The sequence below is a fragment of the Monodon monoceros genome, unplaced genomic scaffold, assembly GCF_005190385.1.
Source record: "Monodon monoceros isolate NGI ecotype Baffin Bay Population unplaced genomic scaffold, NGI_Narwhal_1 Super_Scaffold_18, whole genome shotgun sequence".
In the NCBI taxonomy this organism is placed as follows: domain Eukaryota; kingdom Metazoa; phylum Chordata; class Mammalia; order Artiodactyla; family Monodontidae; genus Monodon; species Monodon monoceros.
In genome coordinates, this window is record NW_021703774.1 from 147,829,895 (window position 1) to 147,852,700 (window position 22,806).

Here is a 22,806-nt window from a genome sequence, read left to right on the forward strand (position 1 = left end):
CCGCAAAAAAAGATCCCACGTGTGGCAGTGAAGATCCCATGTGCCGCAACTAAGACCCAACACAGCCAAATAAATAAATAAATAATTTTAAAAATAAATTAAAAAATAAAGATACAGAAATTGAGGGCCAGAGACATGTAGTAACTTGTTCAAGTTTACATAGCTAGTGATAGAGTTGATATTCAAATCCAGAGCCCATCTGTACTACATGCTATATATAGATAGTAACATTATCCAAATAAAAGGATGTGTTTATCAGAAGATAGTCTAGCTTGGAAACATGCTAAATGGGAGGTCATAAAGAAAATTGATAGCAGGTTCCATCTAGGACCACCCAGGAAAGGGAATGCTGTGACTCAAGAACTTAGTTTCTTGAAAGTCCCTGTGAAGCAATTTGTGTTCCTGTTGTGAGATTGTTGAATGGAGCTGTCAAACCCTGATGCAGGTCCACCTGTTGCTTGGTTTTTTTTTATTATAATTGTGTTAAAAATATATATATAACATAAAATTTATCATTTTAACCATTTTAAGGCATTAAGTACATTTACAGTGATGTATAGCCTTCACTGCTATCCAACTCCAGAATTTTTTCATCATTTCAAACAGAAACTCTGTACACATTAAATCATTCCCCCTCCTCTTCCCAGCCCCTAGTAACCTCTGTTCTACTTACTTTCTCTATGAATTTCCCTATTCTGGTTATCAAGTATAAGTGAAATCAGACAGTAGTTATACTTTTGTATTTGGCTTATTTCACTTAGCATAATATTTTCAAGATTGATCCATGTTATAGCATGTATCAGAATTTTATTCCTTTTTATGGCTGAATAGTATTCCATTTTATGTGTATGCCACATTTTGTTTATTTATTCATTTATTGGTGGACACTTGAATTTTTTCTACCCTTTTGCTATTGTGAATAATGCTGCTATGAACATTAGTATACAGGTATCTGTTTTAGTCCCTGTTTTCAATTCTTTTGGGTATATACCTAGGAGTGGAGTTTCTGGGTCATATGGTAATTCTATTTTTTTTTTTCTACTAATTACTGTCATTTTCTCACAAATAACAAACAATGAACAATTGTGCGATTCATGGCTAGTTAGTAGCCGGGAGTTTAGGTCTACTTGAAGCTTCACTGAAAGCACTGGGAAATACAAAATAGCACCATGGGCCAAAAGGAAATTGGATTGCACCACTTGTCCCTAAGATAGACCCTAATAATGTTGAGAGTAAAAGGATTCCATAATGTGAGGCACCACTGAAACACAGGCAAATTCTGGAATGCTTGAAAGGGCAGAAATCTTTGAAGGCAGACAAATCCAGCCTACCAGGGAATATGGGCCTGGAGGATCAAGCCTCACGACTCCATGAGCAATGACGTGCAGACACTCTGCAGTAGAAGTGTTGATGGGTGGTAAAAAGTGTGGTGCCCGGGCATTACAGCAAGAGAATGGTCACCTTCAGAACCTTGAAAAGTACAGTAGTACAGCACAACAGCTGGCATACAGGGGCTGGCATCGAGTGAACAGGCAAGAAGAGTTACCGACTGGAGGAGGGAGAGGACAGGGGAGATAGTAGAGCTGAAGGATTGTCAGCAATAGGAGACGGAGGGCAACCTGCAATTTCATTCATGCCTGACGTTGATGGCAGAGGTTCTGGTTCCTTGTTGGATTCCATTCTGTCTACCCTCTTGAAAAAAACGATCCAGTGATGTCTGGATCGCAAGGTAATTCTATTTTTAACTTTTTAAAGTTTTCCACAGCAGCTGCACCATTTTTTAGTCCCACTAGCAATTCACAAGGGATCTAATTTCTCCACGTCCTTGCCGACACTTATGATTCTCCTTTTTTTTTTCTTCATAATAACCATCCCAATCATCCCAATGGGTGTGAAGTGGTATCTCATTGGGACTTTCACTTGTACTTCCCTAATGATTAATGATGTTGAGCATCTTTTCATGTGCTTATTGGCCATCTATATAGATAAATGGAGAAATATCTCTTCAGGTCCTTTGCCCATTTTTCAGCTGGGTTGTTTGAGGTATTTTTGTTATTGAATTGTAGGAGTTCTTTATAAATTCTAGATATTAGTGCCTTATCAGATAAACGATTTGCCAATATTTTCTCCCATTCTGTAGGTTTTCTTTTCATCCATGTGATAGTGCCCTTTGATGCACAAATTGTTTTTCATTTTGATGAAGTCCGATTTATCTTTTTTCTTTTGTTGCCTGTAATTTAGATGTCACATTCCAGAATCATTGCCAAATCCAGTGTCATGAAGATTCTCCTCTATGTTTTCTTCTAAGAGGTTTATAATTTTAGCTCTTAAGTTTTGGTCTTTGATGCATTTTGAGTTAATTTTTGTATATGGTGTAAGATAAAGGTTCATCTTCATTCTTTGGCATGAGGGTATCCAGTTTTCCTAGCATCATTTGTTGAAGAGTATCCTTTTCCCATTGAATGGTGTTGGCACCTTTGTCAAAAATCATTTGACCATATATATTAGGGTTTATTTCAGAGCTCTCTATTCCATTGGTCTGTATGCCTGTCTTTATGCCAGTACCACACTGTCTCAATTACTGTAGCTTTGTAGGAGGTTTTGAAACCAGGAAGTGTGAGTCTTCCAACATTGTTCTTCATTTTCAAGATTGTTTAAGCTGTTTGAGATAGCATGTGAATTTTAGGGTGGCTTTTTCTATTTCTACAGAAAAGGGATTTTGATAGGGATTGTCTTGAGTCTGTAGATCACCTTGGGTAGTATTGTCATCTTAACATTAGTCTTCTAATTCATGAACGTAAATGTCTTTCTACTTCTTTCTTTAATTCTTTCAGTGATGTTTGTAGTTTTCAGTGTGCAATACTTTAGTTTTGTGACTGTTATCTTTCTCACAGTGAGTTAATAGAGTAACGTTCTGGTTTATCCATTATTATTTCATGACCTGTTAATGCCCTGAAGAATCTGTTCTATTTTTAACAGAATTGGGGTTCTGAACTCGAAAAGCTGAGGGAAGGATCCTGGAAACTGGAAACCTAACTATATTACTGCCCTTGGGAAGCCCTTCTAGGTGTTCAGCCTGCTGGTTTCTTCTGATTAAAACCTAATTTCACTGCAGGTCTCCTTCAATCTACAGTAGTTCACATTTCTAATTTTTTTTTTTTAATCTTTTGCTTCTAGATGTCTCCATCTTGCTAAGGAGGAAATTCCTATTGGGTATAGCTGATGGTACCATGCAAAAATCAGATCCTCGAAAAGGTCAGAACCTATTCTTATATGTAATAGAAATGGAGAGTTACCTTCTGTCAGGCTGTGTGTGAGTGTATGTGTCACAACAAGCTGTTTGAGTAAATAAAAAAATCTCACCCTTTCTTGCCAACTTACCCTGCAATTTTCACAAATCCTGCACATCATTTATACAACTCTTTTTTAGTTTGCAAAGTACTCTTCATGTAATTATCTCAAATAGTCTTTACTGTAAGCTTTTGAAATAGGGACTGTTGCTATTCCTCTTTTATGGAAACAATGAAGGGTTAAGAGACTTATTCCGAATGTTGTTACTATAAACTGCAAGATTTAGTCCTGAATCTTTTGCTTCTAAATCTTACCCTTCTCACTACATCACAAGTTCATAATCATTATTTAGATTATTTAGTTCATATCATTAGTCAGAATTTAGTAGATATGTAAGTATGGATGCTCTATGAACATTGGAAATAATATATGTAAAAGTTAAAATAATATATGAAAAAGTTAAAAACCCTTTATGAGTGTAAAATATAATTAATAAATCAGGTCTTGTTATTGAATGTTTAAATATAATCTTTGGGATGATACCAGACTCCTTATTGTGTACATACCATTGTCTTATTATGGCAAATGAGGCTCTTCATTTGCTGGTACTTACCTTTGTATTCTCATCTTCCTCAGTTCCTGTCATTTGTCTCTGTAGCTTACCCTACCACTTTCCTTCTACAGCAGCTGCTGGCTGTTGTCCAAACACATGGTCCATTTCCATGCCTTAAGTACCTTTATACTATATTCCCTTTGCCTCAAATGCCTATTCATCTTTCTTCTGACAATTCTAGCTTAACTTCATGTCCTCTGTGAAGCTTTCCTCCTCTCCCCAAGCAAAGTCAATCATTCCTTTCTCTTTTCTCAGAGCACTTTGTATAGCAAATCTCTCTTATAGCAAAAATCACATTGTATTATGATAGTTTATTTGAGTTGCTGTCTATCCTACTAATCTGTGAGTTTTTTGTGACCATAGACTGGGACTTATTTGTCTTCATGTTCTTAACACTCAGTGTTACTCCTAGGCTTAGCTACGTTTTGTTTAATGAATGAAATAACAGCTTTCCTTAAAGGATCTGTACACTAATCTAAGTGGGAGACTGACCACGTAAAAAATACTCAGAAGTTTATAACTATTTGTAAATGAATATAGTACATACTTGAAGTAGAATAGTGGAATGATCACAGCCAGGTGGAGTTATTTAGGGAAGGATTCCTCTAGATCAGGGATCAGTAAACTATGGCCCATAGGCCAAATCCTGCTGGCTGCCTGTTTTTGTAAATAAAGGTTTACTGGAATATAGCCGTGTTCATTTGTTAATGTGTATGGCTACTTTCATGCTACAATGGCAGAGATGAGTAGTTGTAGCAGAAACCATATGTCCCATAAAACTGAAAATATTTACTATCTGGCTCTTTACAGAAAGTTTTCTACTCCCTGCTCTAGAAGATAGGTTTTGAATAGAGGTATGAAAAGAGGAATGTGAATTGATGAAGCATGAGTGTGCATCATAATGCAACAAAAACAGCCATAGTAGTAGGAATGCCAAGTGGGAAAGTTTGACTGTAATCCAGTTTGTCAGAGAGAACTGTGTTGAAGAGATGAAATGTCAAGAATGCTTTGGATTGAGAAAGAGGAAACATAGAAATATAATGAAAAGAAGTTGTCAAGTAAATACTCTGGGCCTACAGTAAGAAAGTTCCCTAAGTAGTAGTAGGGCATGATGATGGTGATGATGAAGGAGAAGGAAGCAGCAGTACAAATTAATATTGATTTGAGCATCCACTGTATGCCAGGTACTGTTCCATGTGCTTTATATGTATCCTAGTTAGACTTCTGCAACTGTATAAGCTAATTGCTGCTGTTGTCTTTATTTTGCAGATGAGGAAACTGAGGCACAGGGGATTAAAGTTACTTAGCCAAGGTTATACAGCTAGTAAGTGAGAGAACCAAATCTGAACCCAGGCAGTCTGTCTGCAGAGTCTTCATAGTAGAGGAGGGAAATCTGGGGATATTTGGTAAAAAACAACCATAAGCCTGGAGTAAGGTAACTAGTCTTAGTAATTAGGAAGTGTGCTCTCCCATCATGATAAAGAGAAAATGAACGGACTATAGAAGAATAATACTGGAAGGCAGAGGGTCCAATTAGAAGAGTGTACTATGGCTTCGGCGGAATGGCAGGGAAAAAGAGGCAGATTCATTACACAGTGAGACACGTTATACCGTTAGTCATTGAGTTTAACCTTGGTGAGGCCAGAAGGCAGTTAACTTTCCTTGCACACATGAAAGCTGTCTTAAAATGCCTGAAGAGCTGGCTTACTCAGTTGAGATAGAGATTAGCAATGGTTTTGAAGGAGCTAGAGGGCATTCAGCCTCCCCACAACAAGTATATTACAGTCAATTCAGTGCCCACTCTACACCTGAGTATATTAACAGCCGATGGAGGTGTCAAATCGTAACACCCCATTGCCTCTCATTCTGTGTTGTTCCTGTAGGGGAACTTGTTCCTGTCCAACCCCCATCACTACTGTGATAAAGATTTACCCCCTTGGACCACTTTTCAAAAATGTATGCATGTATGTATTAAAGTAATATATATGCAGTGTAAAAAAATTACCAACAGAAGTATACCAAAGAGAAAGTTTCCCTCCCATCACCATCTTGCTCTCTAGAGAGAACCTCTATTAAAATTTGGATGTATGTGAAACTACTGTTATGGATGGAAGTGTTCTGGGATTCCCTCATGGTTGCTGAGATAGAAAAAATATTGAGAATCACGTCCCTAAAGCCAAGGTCCACTGCCAAGAATGGAAGGAACTTCCGGGGGAGATGTGGGATCTTCATCACTAGAAGAGTAAGCAAAGACTTGGTAGGGATGTTAGAAGGAAGATTCAAGCATTGGCTAGGGTTAGTGGAGTTAGAGGCAGGGAGAGGAGGAGGCATTGAGCTAAATGACTTTTAATATTCCTTTCAAACCTATAGTTCTGTGTTCATACCAACAGACTGATTACCTCAACAGACTGAGTGGAGGACAAAGTGATAAGAGAAAATCCAAAATATAAAATCCAAATTTATAGAACAAGTTACTTTGCAGCAAACATTGAACTTATTTTTTTAAAGATTTCTTTTAACTAACCATTTTGGTGTGTTCAAAATGTACTTAATTTTTTATTAAAAATTCTGTTTACACTTAACCTTTCACTACTATATTTACTGTGTAAAATGAAGGTGGCACACATTGTTCATTATTCCAAAGAAGGAAGATGTTTCAAAGTATCTGCCAGGTTAAGCTGTGTTGCATAGGGAGGAAATAATTGAGCTGGGTCCCTAGTGCTACTTCCCCTTCAGACTCATAGTATAAAGGAAATTAAAGGGGACCTTAATGTTCCCTTTAATGAATAGCAAAGTTCAACCCCTTCCTTTTCCAAATGAGGAAAATAAAACCCGTAGACAATATCTTACCAGCTCAGAGTCTCACAATAGCCTAGCTGGACTCTTAAAGATTAGCGATAAAGTATATAAAGTGCCTGCCACAGTGCCAAGTATATGGTAGATGAAGATGCAGAAGGGAAATAAGATCATGGTGATGGTACTGATATTGTTATTTCTTCTGCCCCCCCTGCATCACTCTTCTGTAAGCCTTCAGAGAGAAAGCTGGTAATGTAGATATGTACACTGTCTATGCTGCAAACCTAAAGTTGCACAGTGTTGTAATGATGAAAGCAGGAGCTCCATACCCTCATAAAATTATAGGCTGTCAGATTTGGGCAGGACCTTTAAAGGTTACCTAGTCCAGCCTCCCTCCTCCTTCTCATGATTTAGTATTTCCACCAAGAGATTATCTTACTTCTACTTCTATGCCCTCAATGATGGCAGATTCATACCTTCCCTTCCCAGAGAGTTCATTCCACTGTTGATTACCTCCGACTGCCAGCAAGTTCCTCCTAGTAATGAGCTGAAACCTGTCTACCTATAGCTTCCACCCACTGATCCTAGTTCTCTCCCTTGGGGTAATTGAGCAAGCAAAGCAAATACAAGCAAATACAAGTGAAGCAAGTAGCATTGGGATGAGCATCCCTACTTTACTGATTTAGAAAAAACAGGTTCAGTGCAATTAACAACTTGCCTAAAATCGTCAAGGGAAAATAGTCTTGCGATTCAAAGCAGGATAAAATTTTAACTTCCAGTTTGGTTTTCTTTTGTTGTTTTTATTTTGTTATGCTCTATTTTACCACCAATCAGACTGTAGTAAAAGGAAGAGTGAGGATTCTTTAGGACAACTTGAAAACTGAATAGCGTTATATGAGATACTCTCAAAGAAATGCTATAGCTTCATTTGTCCTATGACCATGTGTATTAGTGTGTTTGGACTGCCATAACAAAATACCACAAGTGGGGTGGTTTAAACAGCAGAAACTTATTTTCTCACAGCTGCTGAGGCTAGAAGTCCAAGATCAATATACCAGCGGGGTTGGTTTCTGGTGAGACTTCCCTCCTCGGCTTATAGACAGAGCACCTTCTGGCTTTCTGGCTGTGTCCTCACCTGACCATTTTCTCTGTATGTGTTGGTGGCAGGGGTGGTTGAGAGACAGAGACAGAGACCAGTCAGTCTCTGGGACCGCTTCCTTTTCATTAGCACACCAGTCCTATCAGATTAGGGCCCCACCCTTATGACCTCATTTTACCTTAGTTACCTCCTTAAAAGTCCTGTCTCCAAATACAGTCACACTGGGGGGTTAGGACTTCAATATACAAATTTGCGGGGGTGGTACGTAATTCAGTTTATAACGCCGTGTTAATGTATTTTTAGTATCTTTTGATTTTTTGGCCTAACCTGGTTAGTTGGAAATTTGGGATTTGCATGGGACCAAATATCTATATTTTTTATTTCTTTTTTTTTTTTACATCTTTATTGGTGTATAATTGCTTTACAATGGTGTGTTAGTTTCTGCTTTATAACAAAGTGAATCAGTTATACATATACATATGTTCCCATATCTCTTCCCTCTTGCGTCTCCCTCCCTCCCACCCTCCCTATCCCACCCCTCCAGGCGGTCACAAAGCACCAAGCAGATCTCCCTGTGCTATGTGGCTGCTTCCCACTAGCTATCTACCTTACGTTTGGTAGTGTATATGTCCATGCCTCTCTTGCGCTTTGTCACATCTTACCCTTCCCCCTCCCCATATCCTCAAGTCCATTCTCAAATATCTATATTTTTTATTTCTGTGAATATTGAGGCTTAGTTCAATTTAACCCGTGGTACTTAGCATAAAGTACTATCCAACCCTGAGATATTCTAATAAGCAAAAACATTATATCTAAGTGTCCTACTTTTCTTATAATGTAGTCCAATTTGTTAGTACCAGTAAAGTCTCAGTCCTTTACAGGGTAATAAGTGTCCCCCTTCCTCCCACCCCCATTTTACAGATGGAGAAATTAACATACAGAGAAACTGACTTGTCAGAGGTCAGAGCAAGGTATTGGTGGATCCAGGGGTAAATCCCAAACCTCTTAACTCCCTGACCAGTTTTTAGTCCATTGACTATGCAACCTAGCGGTAAGTATATTTTTACCCCATCCTGGAGGTAAGAGGGGTTAAGAGACTTGGCAAGGAGTGAATTTAAGGAATTCCTCACTACTAATTATGTCACTCGTTATCTTTTTCTTTTAACCATGATGTCTTTTTTGTCATTAGCATCAGTTTTCAAGGTTGTGAGAGGAGGTTGGAAGTTTTGCTTTTTAAATACCTAAAAATATTTCTATAACAGTTCAGCCAGACTAGAGATTATTATTAAGAAAGGAAAGAAAGGAAAACTTATTATTTAATGAATTTGTTCTCTGTGTTAGGCACTGTGCTAGACATTTTGTATGATATTTCTTAAATGTCATTAAAACTTGTCATTTCTGGAAGGTATGCATTCTTGCCTTTTTTTATAGTCACTTTTTTAATAGTATTAGTTGAATTTAGTAGAAAACTACCTTACAAACGTCAGGGTTTAGATTCTAAATAAAATTTTAGTATTGTAGAAACTAAGAACCTTATCAGAAATCTTTAAAGATAAGATCTCTTTATGTTTAAGCACAGTTTTCTAGTTTGTTGTGTCTTAACCCTTACTTGGTTTTTACTTAGGTGGGATGACTTGTTTTGTCTGAGATTAAATCAAGCTTGCTCTTCCACTTGACACTAAAATCATATTTTCTGTAAAGGCTTTTCTTCTACCTCTACATCTGAAATAGTTAGAATTCTTTTAATTACTAAGCAGGTTGAACAACCAAGCCATGTGGAAAACAAGGGTTTAATGAGCCTCCAGAACCAAGATCCCATGGGCCATTAGTGTATTCTCTCCTCCATCCCTCACCTCTGCTTCTTGCCCATTGGCTTCTTGCTTGTAGATCTGCTTTCTCAGATATAGTAAAAATTATAGCCACTGACATTGACCACATTTCACTTTTCTTATGATACACTTTGCATGCCTTCGGCTGCAGCCACATTGAACTACAGTTGGACAACATGGCACTGTCCAATAGTAATACAATGTAAGTCACATATGTAATTTAGATTTTTCTAATAGCCACATTGCAAAAGGTGAAAAAATAAGGGGGGATTTAATTTTAGTAATATATTTTATTTAATCTACTATATCTAAAATACTATTTTGACATGTAACCAATATAAAAATACATAATGAGCTATTTTATATTCCCTTTTTAATACTCAGTCTTCAGAATCTGGTATATGTTTTACAGTTACAGTAAATGTCAATTCAGACACTAAAGTTTTATCAGAAATACTTGATCTGTATTTAGATTTCAAAAAAATCTATCGTTGAAAAACTAGATTCTCATACCCAGTTTTGTTCCAAACACACTTAAAATTTTTCCCAATAACTGCACCAAATGTCCGTTTTTGAATTTAAGTTAATAAAAATTAAAGCAAAATTAAATTTACTTCCTAAATGACACTAGCCACATTTCAAGTGCTCAGCAGCTGCATATGGCGAGTGGCTACCATGTTGGACAGAGCAGGTCTGACATAGTGTTTCACGGCATCATTTCTTTCCTTACCTAAAATAATTATGAAAAATTTTAAACACAAATTCAGTTATGATACCCTAATATCTTTTGTCTCTGTCAGCAATTTTTAAGCCTGATCAAGTTTGTAATCTTTATTCATGATTTAGAGAAGAACAAACATTAGCAGTTTACTAGAAAGACTGGCGACATCAAACCAGGAGAAAATGCAAACACTTGGAGTGGGACACTGGCCAGTGTGACTAGAGTGTAGTGGAAAAGGGAAAAGACAGACAAGATCACAGAAATGGCAGTAGCCAGATCCTGCCTAGCTTTGTAAGGCACCCTTCACTCAGTGGGAAGTTATTTGAGGTCCTTAAGCAGATAAATGACATTATCTGTCGTGTGTTTTAAAATGCTCACTCTGACTTTTCTGTGGAGAATAGGTTGGAATAGGGCAAGAGTAGAAGCAGGAATACAAGTTAGCAGGCTGTTGTAACAGTCCAGATAAGAGATAATAGTGACTTAAACTAGAGTGTGAGTGGTGAAATTAAGAGCAGTGGATGGATTTGGGATATGGCCCGACAGAAACTACTGATGGATTGAATTTGAGTGTAGAGGAAATAGAGACATCAAGGATAATTTCAAGGATTTTTAGCTTGAGGAGCTAGGTGATACAGATGCCATCTCCTGGTTTGGGGAAGACAAAAAGGAGAACAGCTTGGCAAGAGATAGGGTTCTGTTTCAGCCATGTTAAATTTGAGATATCTGATTGATAACCATGTAGAGGTGGCCTAAAGGTAGTTGTACATATATGTAAGCGTAGAATTCCAAGAAGAGGCCAGTGCTGGAAATATGAATTTGGAACAAAGCACAGTGGAGTGGTGAGCAGTAAAACCCTATTTGAATGAGGACATAATGTGAGTAAGTGAGGAGGCAATAACTTATTGCCTTTAAGACGACTCTTAATTTCCCATGAAGGAGAGCAGAGAAATTGAAAGATATAGCAGGAAGCATATAAGTGGAATTAAGAGAAGGTTGGGCGAGAGCATGTTTGTTTGGGGGTTTTGTGTGTTTTTTTTTGATAGGAGATGATGGAGCAGTAAGAATACTTATGCAAACGCTCTGTTAGAAGTGAAATACTTGCAAAGTCCTTAAGAGGATGAGAGGAAATGGGATCTGGAGAAAAATTGTAGGGTGGACTGTTGATTAAAAACAGAGACGCTTCATCCACAGCAGCAGAAGAAAAATCAGAAAGAATGATGAATAAGTAGATTCATTCCTTCACCAGATATTAACTGAGCACCTGCTTCTATACTATGCTTTGGGGATATACCACTAAACAAGATCAAGTCTGAATCTTCCTGAAATGAGTGGCATATAGAAGGTTCTCATCTATTATTTTTGTTTTCTCAATGAACGCTGAATTAACGTCATCTCCTAAGAGTGAAGGTGAAGGAGGGAATATTTGTAGTATGAGGAGAGAGAAAAATATATGAATTTATTTTTTTGGAAAGGAGAAAAGCAAACATATTAGGGAAATGTGGCTTGATTTCTGGACAGTGTTAAGTAAGTAGCATTTGAGAATTGTAGCCATGAGTTTAAGGTGAGACCAGTAAGCCTGCACTTGTTTTTCTTTAGCACTCATGAGCTATTGGACTAGGCATGATATAGGTGGATAAGTGGTTTTAACCAGAGTTAGGGTTGAGGCTTTACTAGGCAAGTTTCACACAAAAAAAAAAAGAGGTGGGAAGGAGTTAAGAGTATTTGCCATGGAGTGATTTTAGTGAGGAACCATGGAAACTGAGCTGGGTAAGAAGAGAAGTGAAAACATGATGGGTAATAATGGTGAGAAAGTGGTGGGGTCAGTAGGTGAATCTAAATTTTCAAACAAGGAAAAGGTATTTCCATTATAGAAGTAATATATACTCTGTATAGAAAATTTGAAAATATTTGAGGTTAGAAAGGGGAGAAAAACAGTACCACCATCCAAAGATAACCATTTGTTTATATTTGCTGCATTTACTTCTGTTTTTTTTTCCTGGCGATAACTTTTTAGGGTTGTGTTAAGTTTGCTAGACCTTCCATAACAAAGGCTACAGATTGGGTCATTTAAACAACAGAAATGTATTTTCTTAAAGTTCTGGATGCTACAAGTCCAAGATCAAGGTTCAGCAGGGTTGGTTTTTTCTCCTCGGCTTGTAAATGTCTGTCTTCTCCCTATGTCTTCACATAGTCTTTTCTCTATCATTGTCTCTGTCCAAATTTCCTCTTCTTATGAGGACACCAGTCATATTGGATTAGGGCCCACCCTAAATTTAGATCTCATTTTAACTTAATTACTTCTTTATAGACCCTACCTCCAAATACAGTCGCGTTCTGAGGTACTGAGGAATGAGGACTTCAATATGAATTTTGGGGGGGACACAATTCAGTCCGTAACATAGGCGTTCTTTGGTTTCAGTTTTTTACATAATTGTGATTATTCCTTGAATATAATTTTTGATCCCATATTTTACCAGATAATGTTATAACTTAAACACTTTCCCATTTTATTGTTTAGGCTTTGTAAAAATGTAACAGCTGCAAAATACTTTGTCAAGTGACAAATGTATTGCAGTATCCTAATCAGTCTTCTGTTTTGAACACTTAGGTGCCCCCTCCACCCCAATTTTTTTGTTATTATAAACAATATTAAAGCTTTTTAAATAAAACCTCTTTCTGTATTTTGGATTATTTCCTTAGACTAGAATCTCAGAAGTTGATTATTTTATCAAAGACTATTGCAACATACTGCTGAATTGGAGAAGTATTGAATCTTGTACTCTCTTTCTACATGACTGTTTTCTCTCTTCCTGCAGTAATAGACTGGAATGATGTTAGAAAACATAAATATGGTCACCTATCAGAGTCAGCATCCCAATATCAAGGTAAGAATAAATCTATTTAGCATGGAAAAATTTAATTTGACATCTCTTACCATAAAACCTTTGTTTTTAGAGGTCTGAGTGTACCAAGAACTCACTGGTTAAAGCAAATATAGTTTGTAGAGGTACCTGTCAAATGCAATATGCTTTATGTTGAGCGTGAAATCAGGAAATTTAGATTCTGAGTCCAGGCAATCTCAAATTAGCTTCATAGCTTTAAGAACAGTTATTTATCCTCTCTGGATTTCCATCGTTTTTAAGAGTAAGGCAGAATTGGGTGGTGTACTTCCATAACTACTAGTAATGAACTGAGTATCTTTTAAAATGAGAGAACTGAACTACACAAACTCTCAAGCCCTCATTTTACCCCAGAACTTCACTGTTCTGTCATTTCGGTGTGTTTGTCATGATGACTTATGCTGTAACATTTTTTTCTTTAATAGAAGCTACTGACATCCTGGAGCTAGGTAAGATATTTTTTTGTGTGTTTCTGTTAAATATGGGGAATTACTAAGCCAGGGATTAGATTGTAACTAGGTAAAGAATTCCATGTGTCTCTGTCTCATGAACTAGTGAATCCTGTGCTCTTGTCTGCCTAATGAGCCCACATAATTCATCTTTGCTGTCATGACAAACTCTCCTTATCAGGAGGCCACAGACCACGCTAACAAAAAGGGAGAGAGGTGGTTAATTACATGAGTACAAGAAGGAATGGGAACTGAACCAAACTGGAAGTTACTTCTTAATTTAGTAAATCCAGAGCCAAAACAAACCCCCATTGTCCATAAATCAGAATTTGTTGGGATTTTCCCAAAAGAAATTATTCATGAGATATATTGAACTGAAATTAAACCTAAAGATTTTCTAAATTTTTTAACTACATAAAAACTGAAATATTAAAATATCAAACAACAGGAGTCAGACTGATACTGCATTTGGTTTTCATCCCTGAATAGTGTACTTCCGCACTAGGATTTTAGAAATGAAACTAATGTTAATATTTCTCAATCAGCTTTCAGGGTTCCTATATAAATGTCAGTCTTAACTTCTTAGAGTCCTTTAAAATTCTGCATGTTCCTTAAATGTTAATATCCTGATACCTTCATTAACTTTTGTTGAAGTATTGTTTTATATTTTGTTATTGCAACTTCCTGTGTTCAGCCCTATTATTATCATTTTCTGTTTGCTCCCTCTTTCCTTTTCTTCCAGTAACATATTACTTTCATTGCCCACTGACAAAGAAGGTAACGTAAAGTAGTAGAACACTAGACAAGGAAAGCCAACTTTGCCACTTAGTAACTTTGTGACACTAATCCTTGGTTTTCTGATTTGTAAATGGGGATAATAATCCCATTCTACCTACTTCACAGGGTTGTTAAGAAGATTACATGAGCTAATGGATGTGAAAACATCTTAAAAACTCTCAAATACTTTTCAACTTTGGAGGATTATTATTTTCATTTGTTCAGCGACTATCCTCAGACTTTAAGTCAAATCTTGTGACATTCTTTGAAGTGAAGCATTCTATGAATATGAGCTGAAGAAATGAATGAAATGAAATAATGCAGGTAAAGGGCCTGACACTTGATAAACAATAAATGATAGTCACTTTTTATAATTCCTTAAAACTTTCCTCAAGCTTTCTAAGGTACTGGTGTGTGGTAAAAAGCATGGACATAAGAATCAGACAGGCCTTGGTTCAAATTCCTTTTCCCCGCTTACCAGTTTTGTGACTTCAGGAAAAATGCTTAATCTTTCTGAGCCTAAATAAAACCCATCTTACTTAAACCTACTTTTCAGGTTATACTTAACAGGGGAAATAGTGAACATAGTATGGCATGGTGCAGGCAAACAGAAGGCACTCAGTGATAGCTGCTGCTGTTTTGGGGTTTGTTGCTAATGTGAACGATAATAACAATTTAGTTCAGTGACATTTAAGGTATGTTGTGAGCAACCTATTCTGTTGACAGGGAATTGTGAAAAGTGGATACTCAATTCAACATGAAGTACATAAAGTGATACTAAAATTTGAAAGTATGTTTTTCCTTGTGAGAGTAGAGGTAGCACAGCCAGGCATAGCCTCTGGTAAATTAATCTTGCATATTTCATTTTGTCCATCAAGCATAGAGAGTAGTCCCAAATACCAAACTGAAAGAAAATTCAGTAGATTTTTAGAATCTCAGAGTTTGGAAGAGGGCTTAAAATAATCCAACTTGACTCAACATTTCAAACTCCAGCATTTTGTATTTCTTGTAAAATGTCTTGTCTTAAACTCCCCAAGCAACTCACTTCATATTTAGACAAATATTTATTGGGCCAAAATCTGTTTTTTTGTCAATTCTATTAGTCCTTCCTATAACTTTTAGAGCCTTACGGTATAGGTTTAGCCGGTTTTTCACTCACTGGCCTCTAGTTATTTGAAAGCAGCTCTAAGGACTGCTTTCTCACTGCCACTCTGTTACTTTTCCTAGTTCAAGCAACCATCACCTCATACCTAGATTATTAGAAAATCTTCCTAACTAGTCTTCTGCCTGCAGCCTTACCCTCCTCAAATCCATTCTTCACACTGCAGACAGAGTGACTCCTCCCACAAACCCTTTTGTGCTTCCTCTTCTCAGTAGTGTGGTATATGAGACTCTCTGAAACCTGAACACTGCTCTTATCGACAGCCTCTTTTCTAAACTGTCTTTATCTACCCAGTAGCCATACCAAAAGATTCAGGTTTAGAACTGCTTTTTCTCACTTCTGGGCCTCCATACATGCTTTTCTCTCTGTCTGAAACAACAACAACAAAAGAATTCCCTCTCTCTTTGGCTGACTCCCTGCATATCCTTTTACACTATAACCAGAAGCTTAGCAGTTACTTCCTGTGGGAATCCTTCCACAAACCCTCCTATAGCACACTCCATCTCCAAGGGTAGCACTTATCCCAGTTTATTACAGTCGGCTGTTTAATCTCTATCCCTCAATAGATTGAAGCTCTATGAGGGCAAGAACAGTATTTTGATCATGGTTGTATCTCCAGCACAGTGCTTTGATACACAATATAAATATTTGTTGGATGGATGGATGAAGAAACGGCTCTGAGACTTTGCTTTCTTATTCACGCTAAATGTTCATTATTCCTTCAGCTGGTCCTCATGTGACATGGTTTTGTGTCTCTTCATCACTTAGGTCACCATTTAGGCTTTGCTTTGTTCTATCCCTCTCAAAGTATAGCTCCCAGAACATTTAATTTCCCAGGTGTGATGTGATGTTACTAGTCCAGAAAAGAGTAAGACTATTACTGGTTTGCTTCTTTTCATTCACTCACTTTTCAAACTTTTATGGCGCCTCTATTAAGTTTCAGGCACTGGGTTAAACAGTGAAGATTTTTTAAAGTTCATAAAAGATATCCTCAATCCATAAAGACCTTACATAAATAATTATGATAATATGATATAGAGAGTATGGAAATAAAGGTGTGAATAGGATGTTACAGGAGATTGGGAAGGGTGGGATTTGTTTTGGGAAGACGGGTAAAGTAAAAATTCTTTTTTTGGCTTGCTGTTTTATCTTTAGATGATCCATTAAAAAACGTCAAGCTATTGAACTAAAAGGCCTATGGACCGTGTTTTAAGGATGAACTACTGTATATCTTATAAACTTAGCTTTGGACATTTTAGAATAACTGGGTTTTATTAGTGCTGGTTATGCCAAAACTAAGTAATCATTTGAAAGTGCCAAGAAAACCTAGGGTTGAGGGTTATGAAAAGGACTTGCTCTATTTAAATTGATTGTAAAATTATATGAAACAAAGTGCTCCTGGTGCTGGAAGAGAGTAACTGATGAGAGGAACAGAATACAGAGTCTAGAAATAGATCCAAGTGTATATAAGAAATTAATGTATAATCAAGGTGACATTTCAAATCCGTGGGGAGAAGATGATTTGTTCAGTAAGTGAATTTGAAGCACATTTATTGAACAAAAGTGAAAAGGAAAGCTGTATCTTTGCCTCATTTGTCTCACAAAATAAATTCCAAATAGATCAAACATTTAAATGTAAAAAAATGAAACTTTAGAAATCCTAGAAGAAAACATGGGTTACTATTTTTATAATACTGAAGTGAGGAAAGCATGATATGAAATCAAGAAGTCATAAAAGACTGAGAAATTTAAAGGCAAATCCTATCAGACTGAGACAAGTGTCTTCAACATATATGACAAAGGACTAATATATCTTCAATCTACAAAGAACTCTTAGAATCTGTGAGAAAACAAAAGAATACCTCAGTGAAAAATGGCAAAAACAGAATAAACTAATAAGGCTAAAAAGATCTTCAATTGTATTAGTAGTCAAAGAATTGCAAATATAAGTGTAACAGTGTTTTTTTTTTGCACTGATAAGATTATCAAAATTATAGAAATTGTTAAAACAGTTTTAGCAAGGATATAAGAAACATACTCTGATGCACTATTGGTAGGAATTCTGTTGTATCAAAACATAAAATATGCATACTCTTTGACCATTAATCCAACTCTTAGGAATTTGCCCTAAGGACATAATCTTAAAGATGTTAACGATATGTACACAAAGATGCACATCAAAAATTAGAAAACAGTGGGGCTTCCCTGGTGGCGCAGTGGTTGAGAGTCCGCCTGCCGATGCAGGGGACACGGGTTCGTGCCGCGATCTGGGAAGATCCCACATGCTGTGGAGCGGCTGGGCCCGTGAGCCATGGCCGCTGAGCCTGTGCGTCCGGAGCCTGTGCTCCGCAACATACGGCAAAAACAAAAAACAAAACAAAACAAAACAAAACAAATTAGAAAACACTTAAATGACCATCAATAGTATTTAACAAATACTTTTGTTATGTAAATTATGGTGCACATAAACAATGGACCACTTTTCAGGCAGTAATCTTGGAGTCCAATTTCTGATCTAAAGACTATGATTGTCTTTACTGCTCTTAAGAATTTGGGTTCCACACTTTAGGTGGAACAAAGTAGAATTCTTGTAGAGGAATGTGGACAGAACAATAGCCAGCATGAATGGAGGTGCCTGACATAACCATGTTAAATTAGGAAAAGTTGAGGGATTTGGGACATATTTAGGGGATTAGATATATTATGTCTAGGACCAGTGGGTAAAGTTAGAAGATGGCAGACTTTGGCTGATTCTAACGGTTAAAAATCTGTCCATTTGTGCTATTGAACCATAGCCAAATAATGAGTTTCTCATCATTGGAATTATTTAAGCAGAGGCTAGAGGGACCATTCACATCTCAGCTTTTATATCACCTCATCAAGATGCCTTTCTTGACCATCCTGCTTAAAACAGCACACACACTCTCTTTTTCCCTCTTACCTTGCTTTATTTTTTCTTTATTTGAAAAGGGCCAGAAACTGTACAGTTATTATCTGGTGTCCCTGTTACCTTCTGGACCAATTGAATTGTATTTATTTGTTTATTTATTTATTGTCTCTCTTCCCCCTTACAATGTAAGCTCCATGTGGGCAGAGATTTTGGCTGTTTTGTTCTTCGCTGTATCACCTGTGCCTAGAACTGGGCTTGGCATATAGTAGTAGTTGCACAATAAATATTTGTTGAATGAATGAATATTAGAGAAAGGGATTAATGTGTTCAGCTGGTGGATCTCTTGTGCTTTACATTTTAGGGGACTTCTAATTTTTTAAGGTACTTCTATGCAGCTTGTAAGTCTCCTCAGGGCAGGGATCTTATTTCCTAATAATAAATGTAACTATCATGTGGTATGTTTGTTATAGTTTATAAAACACTTTCATAAGCATTATTCAGCAGTACAAATGAGATGACTGACTTTCTCTCATCTGTAAGGTGTCAGCTCAGATGTTTCCTGTGTAGAGCATCTGTCCATAACTTCACCACCTAAGAGGGTTCCCAGTCTCTATCTGTCACATCACATTATTTTATTTCCTTCAAGTACTTATCACTTATTACCTTATTTAGTTGTTTGTGTATTAATTGTGCCTCATCATGCACCAGAATGTAAATTCCATGAGGGTAGGGACCTCCTGCCTTATCCTAGCACATAGAAAAAGTGTCTGGCACATAGAGGATACTCAAACATCAGTTGAATGAATAATTGAAATCACTCTGTAAATTATAAAATATCAGTTAATAATGTTAATCTTCACAATAATCCTTGACCCAAGTATGGATTAGATTTCCCTGTTCTCCATTCTCAGGGCAACCTGTACTACCTCATTAACTTAAATTTATCATAATTGTGCCAGATTCTTTGTGTTATTATTTATTTAATACTACTGTTTATCTCTAAACTGCAGCCTCCATGAATTTCGGAACCATGTCTATCTTGTTCCCCTAACATTTAACACAGTGCTTTTGCACTTAGAAGGAGTTGAATAAATGTTTATTGAATGAATGAGTGTGTGTACAATCTTGTGGGATATTGTCTCTGTCTTTCAGATGAGTAAACTGATGCTTGGAAGGATTAAGTAATTTATTCAAGATGGTTAGTTATAGAAACAAGACTTTAACCAGCATCTTCTGACTCTCAATATCATTCTTTCAATTACGCTATTAGTTTCTAGGCATAGAAGTTAATCAGTACTACGTAGGGAGCCTTTGAAAATACAGATTCTCAGACCACACTCAGAGACTACTGAATGAGGACCTCTGCAGATGGGTCTCAGAACTGTATTTAAAGAAAAATTATTTAGGAGATTTTGATGGTAAGTAGCATTTGAGAATCAATATTATATCTTAGGGGTCGGCAAACAACTATTTGGGGGCCAAATGCAGCCCACTGCCAGTTTTTATAAATAAAGTTTTAGTGGAACGCAGTCATGCTCATTCAATTACATATTGTCTGTGGCTGTTTTCATGCTGCAACGTACAGGTTGAGTATTTGTGACAGAGACTGAATGGCCCAAAAAGCATAAAATTTTTTCTGTCTGCCCTTTAAAGAAAGTTTGCCAACCCCTGATCTATATTTTATTGCCTGTCCTATTTCTTTTGTGATATTTTAGTGCTTGGTGATGTGGTAGACATGATGTTTGGCTTCATTATGGGACAGTATAATAGGTGCTCAGATATTCTTATTGAGTCAATAAAAATTATTTGGCAATTTACCTGATAATAAGGGACTAAGCTATAAATAGCCTAAGCAGTCAAATTTAAGAAAAATACTAATCTAGGTATGGTTCAAGCAAGTGAACCCTCAACAGTGGGTGAACTGCTTTTAACAAAGAGATTCCTTTTCATTCAGTTGGTAATAGGGTGCTCCCTAAATGGTAGAAGATGTGATATTTCTTACCTATATAATAGGGATTGGTTACCATAGTTGATATGTGTAATAGAGAACTATAATTCATACCCTAATTATTTTGGTATCCCGATGCTGCTCTAATTCCTAAAGCCAAAGTCTTTTGGATGCTTTTGGTCAGAACGCAAACTTATACAAGCAACCCAGGACTGACCAAACCTCTTCCTGCACTTTCCTTATGCAGTAGCTGTTACCCACATGTAGGTATTTAAATTTAAATTAGTTAAAATTAAATAACATTTAAAATTTAATTCCTCACTCACACTAGCCACATTTCAAGTGTTCAGTAGTGACATGTGTCTAGTGGCTACCTTATTGGTCAGCACAGATACAGAACATTTCTATTATCACAGAAGGTTTTAGTGGGCAGTGCTGCTATAGATGCCAGAGTTCAAGAGCTACAGTCTAGTCAAACCCAAGACTTACTATTTGACTTATTTATTTGTAAGAATGGAAAAATAATTTTTAATGTTTTCTTTTTCTAACAGCCAATAGTGAGGAAAGTATTCAGTCTTTGCTTTAGAGCCATCTCAGCTAAGAGCAAACGCTTTATTAAATTCTGATAAGCTCTTTAATCTTGACTCCAGGAAATACCCATCTCATTTACCCTATGGGCTAACTGTCTATTCAAGATGATTAGTCATTGGCGAGTGCATGAAATAGTTCAGAACTGACTGTGATTTCTGGCCAAATCTATTTGGCTTGGTTAGGATGGTGGGAAAGGAACCAGTTTTAAAACAGAAGCTATAAAGTCAATAGAGTATAAAGTCTTGGCATCATCTTTGCAGTGATTTAGATTTCATCATTCAGTGACTCGTTTTTATTCCCAGCATCTAGTGCTTTTTGCATGGCCCAAAGGGGCCCTGTGCTGCTCCACTGCAGAGGAAGCTTCAAGAAATGCTGGTTTGCTACAGTGTTTTAGCTTGTGAGAGTCTCTGGGACCTTCCCTGCTCCATCATGGGGTCACCTCTAGGTGGGTATTAGAGGGAGATTCATAATTGATTTAACCTTTAATAAAGAACTTGGTAATCTTTTGTGGTCCAGTAAGATATGTCTTTAATAGCCTATCCCTTAAAATGTATTCCCTGACCCCAATAAGTGTCACCTTAAAGATTGTTTCTCTAGCACAGTGTTCCTCAAACTTTGAGAGGCCCTAAGGCCACACACTTTGAGAGGCCCTAAGGCCACTTCAAGAGGCTAAAAGATTCTGTAAATTTCCCAACTTATTCTTAGTTACTGTCATCAGAAATGCTTCTGAGTATCTACTTTTCTCTAAATTAACAGATCTTTGTCATTTTGCACCTCAGAGCAATGCGACAGTGGCAGGGATAGGAATGGGTTAAGGGTGGGTGAGAGAGAAACAGTTTTTAGAGTGAAGATTCAAGTATAATCTCACTCATTCTGGCTTTTCCTGCCCTCGACAACTCGTCTTACCCAATGTCTCAAGATAGTCTCTTCTTTATTCTTTCTGATCTGAGATGGTAGGATTCAACCACATTAGGTGTTAAAAGCAATCATTTGATGGCAATAAGGAACCTTGACAGGAGTCAGATTGTTCAGAAGGAATCTCCTCACCCACTTTCTGCCTCTTCTGTTCTGTTTTCCATGAGCTTCCTGGATACTTCTTTGAGACACTGGTATGACTTGCTCTAGCATTATGGATCACTTTAGGGACTAACATGAAAAACACCTCAGGTCATCTTAGACTGTGATTTAAAAACATTGATCTAAAATGATCCACTCAGGTCACCTTGATTCTTCCCCTTAATACTCCTTTGAGCCCAAACAGGGCAAAATAAGTTTTCTTACGCTCCAGACGAGTCTGAAAATAGCCTAATGTTTAGTGTAGGTTACAACCTGAAAGCATTTTTTAGGAGGTTGACTGTGATAGAGATTTCTATTTCCTTTACAGGTCATTTTACCTGGGACAAATACCTAAAAGAAACATGTTCAGTCCCAGCGCCTGTCCATTGCTTCAAGCAGGTAATTGATTCTCAACATCTTTAGTAGGTGGGAGGCAAGTAGTCTTTTCTGGTCCTTAAACAAGCAAAACATGAGGTGGGAGCCCTTGGGCTTCTCACCTGAAGTCCCCAGAATAAAATTCTATGGGAAGAATACAACTCAAGACTCAAAACTCACTGTGAGTTTTAGACATTCTCCCCAACTTCATCCCAAGTAACACCTTCTCCATCTCTTCACCTCCTTGAGGCTATTCTGTGTTACTGAAAACAGTCACTAATTTTTACTGCAGCTATTAGTTCAGGCAGA

The 22,806-nt window shown here is 37.1% G+C and overlaps 1 protein-coding gene across 11 annotated transcripts in view; it reads left to right on the top strand.

The window, feature by feature from the left end:
- Positions 1–22,806, top strand: part of SCMH1 (Scm polycomb group protein homolog 1) — a 183,538-nt gene that overhangs the window by 40,585 nt on the left and 120,147 nt on the right. For 2 of the 11 annotated variants that reach the window (XM_029226805.1, XM_029226806.1), the window contains 5 exons: positions 3,178–3,255; positions 8,721–8,850; positions 13,166–13,234; positions 13,675–13,698; positions 22,451–22,521. In XM_029226805.1, the coding sequence (XP_029082638.1) occupies positions 8,838–8,850; positions 13,166–13,234; positions 13,675–13,698; positions 22,451–22,521 (177 nt within the window). In that variant the 5' untranslated portion in view covers positions 3,178–3,255; positions 8,721–8,837. Of the gene's footprint in view, positions 1–3,177; positions 3,256–8,720; positions 8,851–12,868; positions 13,235–13,674; positions 13,699–14,601; positions 14,800–21,435; positions 21,512–22,450; positions 22,522–22,806 lie in introns of those variants that run through there. The other 9 variants (XM_029226811.1, XM_029226809.1, XM_029226807.1 and 6 more) reach the window with 9 other exon arrangements.